Source organism: Parambassis ranga, chromosome 18 (genome assembly GCF_900634625.1).
Source record: "Parambassis ranga chromosome 18, fParRan2.1, whole genome shotgun sequence".
NCBI classification, from domain to species: domain Eukaryota; kingdom Metazoa; phylum Chordata; class Actinopteri; family Ambassidae; genus Parambassis; species Parambassis ranga.
Window position 1 is genome coordinate 4,884,482 of NC_041038.1, and position 9,053 is coordinate 4,893,534.

General features: G+C 42.4%; 1 protein-coding gene across 3 annotated transcripts in view; it reads right to left on the reverse strand.

Moving 5' to 3' along the window:
* afap1 (actin filament associated protein 1) overlaps nt 1–8,450 on the reverse strand; it is a 70,138-nt gene extending 61,688 nt beyond the window's left edge. For all 3 annotated transcript variants that reach the window (XM_028429219.1, XM_028429218.1, XM_028429220.1), the window contains exon 1: nt 8,142–8,450. In XM_028429219.1, the coding sequence (XP_028285020.1) occupies nt 8,142–8,178 (37 nt within the window). In that variant the 5' untranslated portion in view covers nt 8,179–8,450. The remainder of the gene's footprint in view (nt 1–8,141) is intronic.
* Between the last annotated feature and the right edge of the window lie 603 nt (nt 8,451–9,053).

Sequence of the window (9,053 nt, forward strand, 5' to 3'; positions counted from 1 at the left end):
ACAAAGATAAGTGTATGTATATGTAAGTGATGTATGTGTGCCACAGATACGTCAGGAACATGGGTACACTGAAGCTAGTATTTTCTCATGATTAGAAGAGCTCAGAATCCCCAAAAGGCTATAAAAGCAGCCCTAATTTGCTCAGCTTTTAGTGCTCCCAGTCCAAGAATATGCATACAGTAGTACAGATGGCATGAACAACAATGGTACTTCTAAACAGTTATGACTTCTGGAATTTTCTTTCACTTACTTCCATGCAAACAAGATTCATTACTCATATAAATGACCTGTTCACGTGGTGATTTTTTGGAATATAATTAGAGAACAAAATTTGTTAGTCAAGCTACAGAACATCTTCAAATCCACATCTAAGGCTGAATCAGCTTTATGTCACCCCTTCAGGCTGTCTGCTGTTTCCAGTGAAGCTTTCTGGGGATTTTTTTGTTTCAATTCTAAACAGCTGTTCCTGGTGTGCCTCAGCAGTTCAGGTGACAGAACTCTCCAATAGGGTAAATGTATACCCACTTGCCAATGCATGAGAAGCCTGTGCCTCTTACAGTAATGAACGCCCAATCTTCACAGAGCACTTTCTGTGGTTCTGGGAAAGTTAATAGCACCTTGGTTGGCTATTACAGTAAGACAGTGGTTGCTGTTAATTGAGGTTGGTTTACAGTCTGGCATCATCATGGTTACTGCCTCCAATAAGCCAACAAAGACACAGTAGGGGAGCACTAGAATGCACCAATTTGGACAATTATCATATGATTACACACGAACCTGCACAAAAAGGGTCGTGTTCTCTGCCTCTGCTATAAGAAAATAACATCTACATATTCAGGCAAACGGCCTTGGTGTGCAGTAACAGTGGAAAGCTGTGAAAGTCTTGCAGCATCACCAGCTATAAATATTTCATAAAGGATTTGTAAAGCAGAACTTGGATGAACACCAAGCGAGAGGGAGAGTTATGAACAGATCAGAGGCCAGGCGATTAGACCTGTGTTGAAAAAATCGATTCTCCGATTTTAAATCGATTCTCATTTTATTTCCTAAAGATCGATTCGTACGTCCAAAAATCGATTTTTTAAAATAAATTTTCCTCCGGTGAACTTTAACCCCATTAGTCGCGTCATTGAATTTACGTAGGCGCGCTTGCTGTGAAGACATAAAAACAATGAACATGGCGTCGGACACTAGCGACAACGTTAGCCAAGCCCTGGTTTTAAAAACGCCCGACACGGTCAAAGCTACTATCTGGTCCCATTTCGGGTTCAGAAACGACAAAGAGAAAGATAAGCTTGACAAAAGCAAAGCGATATGCAAGGTATGCCAAATGGAAGTGAAGTATTGCGGGAATACGACCAACCTCAGGAACCACATGTTGCGACATCACCAAGATCTCATGTCAAAGCCGTCCACCGGGCCACAACAGATGAAACTTAAGCAAACACTACAACTACCAGCCAATTCTGCACGTTCTCTCAAAATAACTGAGGCGATTGCGGGCTTCATTTGCAAAGATATGCGCCCGTATTCTGTTGTTGAAAACGAGGGCTTCAGGCGGCTAATTAAGGTAACTGAACCGCTTTATGTTATGGTGTCTCGCAAACGTCTGTCTGAAGAAGTTATTCCAAACATGTACCAGTCAGTCAAAGAAGATGTAAAAAGTAAGCTCAAGTCAGCAGTGAGGGTGGGCATTACAAGTGATACCTGGACATCAGTGGCTACGGAATCATACATGAGTGTAACGGCACACTACATAGACGAGGAGTGGAACCTCATTTCATACGTACTTCAGACCACGGAGGTTGAAACTGACCATCGTTCTGCCAGTTTAGCAGAAATGATGACAGTGGCGATAGAGGAGTGGGGGCTGATGAGCAAAGACCCCGTCATGGTTACTGACAATGCAGCAAATATGGTCCATGCGGTTGAGATTATGGGGCTAACCCACGTTGGCTGCTTTGCACACATCATCAACCTTGCCTCGCAGGCCGGTTTCAAACTCCCTAATATTGCACGCCTGCTTGGGAGAGTGAGGCACATCGCCAAATTCTTTCATCGCAGTACGACAGCCACCCGCATTCTCAAAGAAAAGCAGAAGCTACTGCAGCTGAAAGCACACAAGCTCACAATTGATGTTGTGACCCGGTGGAACAGTGTGCTGGAAATGCTAGAACGCTTTCTGGAGCAGCAACCTGCAATCTCTGCCGCTCTGCTCTCACCTGAAGTCCGCAGAAAGGAAAAGGATCTGTGCAGCCTCAAAGAGGAAGACATAACAGATGCAGAAGATGTGGTCAGAGCTCTGAAGCCAATGAAGACAGCCACTCAAGTCATGTCAGAAGAAAAGTCCCCAACTCTCTCAGTGATCGCACCCCTGCATGCCATGCTGCTGAAGGAGATGACCAGCCTCCCAGAAGACTCCAAAGTTGTTAAGGACATCAAGGATGAGATCAAGAAAAACCTGAGCACAAGGTAGGCCTATGCTGTGTGTGTGTGAGAGTGAGCGAGTGTGAGATGAATTAAATGAAACATAAGAAAACATTAGCACCCTCCTCTGATTGTATAAAATTATTTAAATGTGTGAAATTTAAATTTCAGGTATTTGAACCAGAAGGACATGCTGCATGTTGCCTCAGCTGTCGATCCACGCTTCAAAGCCTTGCCATTCCTGAGTGAGGAGGAGCGAGACAGCACCTTTTCCAGACTCCAGACTGAAGCAGTGGTTGGGATGGAAGAAGAAGCATCTAATGTAAGTAATAATACAAAGCCATGTGGAAAAAAATCTCACTGTCATACAGACATACACCTCTGTATACAATACACATTCTCTCTCTACTCTCTCAAACAGCAAGATGATGCTGATGATGAAGCAGATGGAGTGGAGGAAGAGGTGCAACCTCAACCCCCTGCAGCCAACCACAAACAATCCAGCGCCATGGAGTCTCTCCTTGGGGAAGCTTACAGACTAAGAGAGGAGGGGGGAGCACAGAAAACTCGAGCAGAAGAGGCAGAAGATGAGATCAAAAGGTACAGAGCAAGGAGACCTGCAGGACTGCAGGACAATCCTCTGGTCTGGTGGAGAGAGAATGAAAACGAGTATCCTCTTTTGGCTCATATGGCAAAGCGATATCTCTGTGTCCCTGGGACCAGTGTCGCATCTGAGAGGGTTTTTTCAACTGCAGGTGACATCATCACTGCAAAAAGAAGCTGCCTTACCCCAGGGCATGTCAATGAGCTACTTTTCCTGCAGAAAAATCTTTCCATTCCCAAGTGAGTTGACCAGTGGACAGCTTACCCAGTTTGTCTTAAGTTAAGTTTACTTCCAGTTTATTTTTATTTGCACTTTAATAGGCGACGCCTTTCTCTATTTGTTTCTGTTTACAGTACGAGTTAAAATGTACAGTTTACATGTTTGCACTTTAAAGGCAATTGATTGTCTTAGACACTTATATTTCCTAAGTTACTGTACTGTGATTTTTATTTAGATACTTTGAAGCCATACTTTAAACAATGTTTACATTTACACTGGCTGAGAATGTTTTAGTTTTTTATATTGATAATTAAAATAAAAGTGCATTTGTACTCAACAGTAATGGCTTTTGGGTGAATTTTTAATATAATATTTTCAATAATGCACCAGGTTAGTGTCCCGGTAGCAGTCAGCTGCTGCAGGTATAGACACCTCCGGCATACTCCGTTTGCTGCCCTGGATCTGTATTCTAACCCACAGCATGTTTGTGAAAGCAATTGTATCAACATTCTGGGAGGGGGATTGGTCTTTACAGTCATCATGAACTACCAATACTTCATTAATTTGCTGTTGAATGTCAGTATAACACTAGGATTAATATGTTGCATAAATACACAGTCAAGTGATTCAGGTAACAACTCAAAATGGTTTAATAATACTAACCAGAATCGAGATCGGATCGGATCGAATCGAATCGAATCGTGATAATCGATTATAAATCTTGAGAATCGGAATCGAATCGATTCTTGAAATTTGAATCGATACCCAGCCCTACAGGCGATGCTGCATTAGTTTATGATGAAAGACAAGCTGTCTCGCTCTCTCCACGTTTCTCAGGTCTGTAATTATGAGGTTTGTGTGTTTTCTTCGTTCCATCGGGCATGCCAAGTGAACATCACAGAGCTGGGCTGATTGCTATCGAACAGTACAGGTGGTTTACCGTACGAGCAGATGTTTCCCAGACCGCAAACACACATCTGCAAAGGCCTGATCTGAAGAAGGGAGGAGGAGGCAAAGATGGAGGGATAGGGAGGAGGTGCTGATGGAGGTTTACAGAAGATATGAGAAAGGAGGATGAAACCGGGAGGGAGAAAGAGGGCAAGCTAAAGACAGATAATGTTTGGGAAGAGCGATGATGCTCCCTTTGGTATCTCTTTTAAAAAGATAATTAGAGGGTGTTCAGTTAAAAACCACAGGCCAAGGAGAAAGAGATGGGATGGAGGAATGGAGTGTAGAGAAGATCCAGCTTTGGGTTTCTATCTTCTGGTAAATATAAGATGTGTGGTTTTCTTGATTGGACTGAGAATGGTAGCTGATTGGGTGTGAGAAATGAATGTCATACTGTGCAGAACTTTTTGATTAGTGAGGAGGTTTTAGAGGTTGCAAACCGACTAAGTGGTTATGGCATCATTCATTTATCCAGTGGTGACAGTAACTGATCCAGATATAAGAAGAGTACTGGAATAATCAAACAGTTGAAGCACAGAGATGATTTACTGGTATGGACCAACGCACACTTAACACAGTTGCTCAATGAGAACAAGGTGGCCATTGTAAACGTTATGGGTTTTTGGACTATGAGTTTTAGAATTAATCTTAAAAACTATTTTAAAGACAGAATAATAAAGGATATGCACAGTATGTATGTCAGGGATGGAAAGTAGAACACTATACTAACTGCCGAATTGCCACCTCTGGAAAAATTTCTCAAATGACTGCAATCACTGTCTGAGGCATAACAATTCAAAACTCAAGCAAAATCTCAGACAGAATATAGTATGGCAACATAAAAACATTCCAAAGGGTTTAGCCTTCATCACATCCCTATCTTTTCGCCAGGCTGGTAGCATCACTTCTGTAGACGCTTATATTCCTGACAGTGTGGCCTTTTCATCTATCAACACTCATTATGACCAGCCTACAGAACCACACTGCTGACACACCCATTGGAGGATCTGTGTGAGTGCCAGCATGTGTGACTACACAGGCCCATCCAAAAACCTAGCACAAACTTTATGCTGCTTGTCCCATTTGCTCAAACATATTTCACCAATTCTTTGTTTTTATGGAACATAAAACAAATTTCTGTGTGTGTGTGTGTGTGTGAACCCCACACACATTCCACATCATCCCAGTTACACCTACCAACACCTTGCACCTCCTCAATGCATCTTTACTCTAATCCCAAAAGCTTTGACCAAGACAGACAGCCCAACAAGCCAACAGGCCCATCCAATTACAACAATAAGCCTATTAAAGATGCCTGGTGAGGCTCATCGGGAATGATCCCCGCTTAATGGACCCAAATTATCGGACCTAAATAGGTCTTTTTTAACTGTTAGTTTAACATTTTGAGGCTGCAGTCCAAACCTAGATGCTTGGTTGATGAAGGAAAATCAGTTGGCTGGTTGCCACTTCCATATAGACCATGTGAAACTGTGCTATCTGGCATGTATCAGGGTTTTCTGAATTACGCTTGTGCTTGGCACAAGACCCCCATCCTTTTCCCCGTGTTTCTCCAGATGGATACTGACAGAGAGAGAAGGCAAGGGAGGGGTATGATTAGTCGCCCAAAATTAAAGTCTCTCTTCCCGCATGCCAGTTTACTGACAGGCTGGCTTTGGAGGGAAGGAGGGAGAGATTACAAACTCTTTTCTCCTCATCTATCCTCTCCACTCCGTCTTCCCCCGCTGCCACCAAAAAGGGGGGAGGAGGGGGCTCATGCATCTGACAGATGAAAACCTTTAAACTTCAATCATCATTGGGGCGAACAAGGCAGGGACGACGGAAAGCAACCCCCACCTTATAAAGCACAACCAAATGGGCCAACTGGGCCAGAATAGTGACACCATATACCCATTCTGCCCACATTACACACACTCCGATTAATTGCTTGTCAACTCAGGGTTTCAGCAAGGAAAGCTGCAATAATAAAAGGCAATAAACACTTTAACACTTGTGCATTTTTGCCCCCTAAATATAGCAGGCCATAAGTAGGAGCACTGTCAAGTAGGGACTTGCAGAGAGGGATCATTGACTTTGCCAATATAGATTGTTGTGTTATCCCAAATTCCACATGCAGCTTAAGTCAACAGAGAAAGCAAACCAAGTCAGGGTTAAACACACCAGAGCTAGTTTAGAACTTCTAGTAAACTGTATTTAGTCACAAACCTACAGGCATGTTTTGATTGCAGGAACTGGCGCTGGCATGGAGGGATAATTTGCAGTAGAAGTGACCAAAGAAATCATTGCCTTTAAATTAATATAATGTAACAAAAACCTTGTTTTCAGACTAATTTCACTTTTCATTTTTATCTCTTCAGTCTTTGTTATGCTTCTGTCATTTCTTAAAAATAAAAACAGTCTTTACATGTGAGTTTAACCAATCAACACCAAGCCCCTCAGGGCCATTCAGAGGGACTCATTTGTCTCTGAAGGTGCTTCTACATGCTGCATCTGCACTATTATGCAGTGTGTTTAACTTCAATGTAATCAACTGCCAACAACAGCAAATACTTAGCACTGAGTAAAAACATTGAACCTTACAAATGCATCTCCAAGAAAACACAGAGTTGGGAAACTAGGTAAACTAGCTTGAGTTTCTCCACTCATTGCATACCTGCATATTGGTTTTCCACACTGGTTAAACCAAATCCCAAACCAAAACATTATCAACTACATGCCCATGTGCTCCTGAGACGTGATTACACCCCCTCTGCACAATGGATGTCTGTAGGAACCTCAGCAAATGCCAGGGCAGAGAAGCGCCGCTGGGCTACCCGATATCCTGCAGCTGCCAGCATTGGTCCTGTTATTGTAGAACTCCATTCACAGCCACAAGCAGGAGAAATTAGAGATATGAAGCATTTGTGTTGTCATTCCAGGATCATGTTAGGAAACCTCTGGCTGCACTGTGAAGTTGCCCCAACAGTGACCTGGGCTGTGTACTGGCTGACCGGCACTGGCAGCTGTACTAAGCTAAATGAATAAAGTGTATATGGACTACAACCTGACCCGGACTGATAAAAAATAAAAACATACCAAAAACGGACTGAGTCACAACAATGTAGGGCAGATAAGAAAACAGAAAGTCAGCTACAACTGCACAGTCAAGCTATGATTTTTCGAGCATTATTGACAGAGATATAAATATACTTTATTTCATATTTCAACGAAGCATGCAGCATATGTGTAGCAGGATCTGCTGTCTGGCAACAATGAGGTAAGTAAGAACACATTTTTACAAAGGTAACAATGCTAGAAACAAGAAATTAGGTTATATAACAGTGAGCTGCTGTTAAAGTAAGCTGCTGGATGTAAGTGTGTTAAAACAACAGTTTAACCAGTGTCAGTAAAAGGCATTAGGGATTCAGTTAAGTTTAACTACTATAAAGAGGCATAAAGAGGTCAAACTCTCAAGTTTTTTACAATCAGGTAAGCTCTGCATATCTGCAGCAAGTAAAGCCAGATGATTGAATGGAGTTTGGCATGCAGCTCTTACTCCATAAGACACTTGACAACCGACCACAACCCTAATGACACCGTGAGGAGCCAGCAGTCTCTCCACAGTCTCCCCCTCCCTGCTCCCTCTCGGGCTGTCAGAAGACCCAGCATACCTTTTTACAAACACTGCTCATTTTGCTCCCTTTTCGCGCTGATACATAGTTGTAACAACTACAGCAAGTGTACATTACGGTAATGAGAACAGTAATCGATTAATGACCTACAATATAACATATAGCGAACAAAATAATCCCAAAGCTCATGAAAAGCATTTAAAGGTTTCAGGTGGACTTAACCGAGATCCTACATGAAATGCGCCGTTATGATACACAGTAAATGTCTATTAGTGATTTTCAGATAATAAAAAGTCCCAGGTGGAGCCACTCACCCCTGCTGGACGCGAACAGAACGGGGTCGCTCCTCATCGTGAACTCAAACTCATCTAATCTGCCCGACGACGCACACAGGAGCAGGCGCGTGCCCAGCGGCTCCCCGGTAAATATCCAAACACACGCGGACTTTGAGTCGTCTTCGTCCTCCTCTTTCAACCAACACTCGCCTCTTTTCTACCGAGCCGGCCACTGTAACGTCTCTCTTTGCCTTTCAAACTTTTTCTCCGGATCTGTCTCCTCCTCTCTCCTCCTCCTCCTCCTCTCCTCTTGCAGTCTCTCCTCCTCCTCTCTGCTTCTCCAAAGGTCTCTCGGCCACGCTGCCTCTCTCTCCTTCAAGCTGCCTGCATGGATAGTCGTGCTGCATTCAACAACCATCGGAAATAAGGCTATTCCCTCCCTTGCATTATCGAGTAGTATGAATAAAGTCCCCATTCTGATTTGTTTTATCCTAATTTTGACTCTAAACTGGATTTACAACCTTCATAATATAATATTCAACCACATCTGCATATTTGTGGTACTTTTAACATAGACTTTATTTTATATTATTGCCTTTATTATCAAAATTTCCCTTCAATGAGTTGAATAAACTCTGATCTTATCTTACCTAATCTTAAAACACAAGGCTAATAGTGCAGTAGCTGGTTAACACAGACACCGGATTTGAAACTTCAATAAAGAGAGTTACTGTTGTGAAGAATAAGTTGTTATTTACAGGTAAAAGTCTGACACTCTTATCTTTAGTGATAACATACATATGCTTTTCAATTAATAAAAAGTATTGCATTTCTTCTTCTCAATTCTTTACAATGTTGTAGAAGTAAATGAAAACATTGTTACAGAAAATAAGCCTCTACATACCGTATTTCCCCCTTTGTTTATGTTATTTGTATTTTGTATTCAGCTGC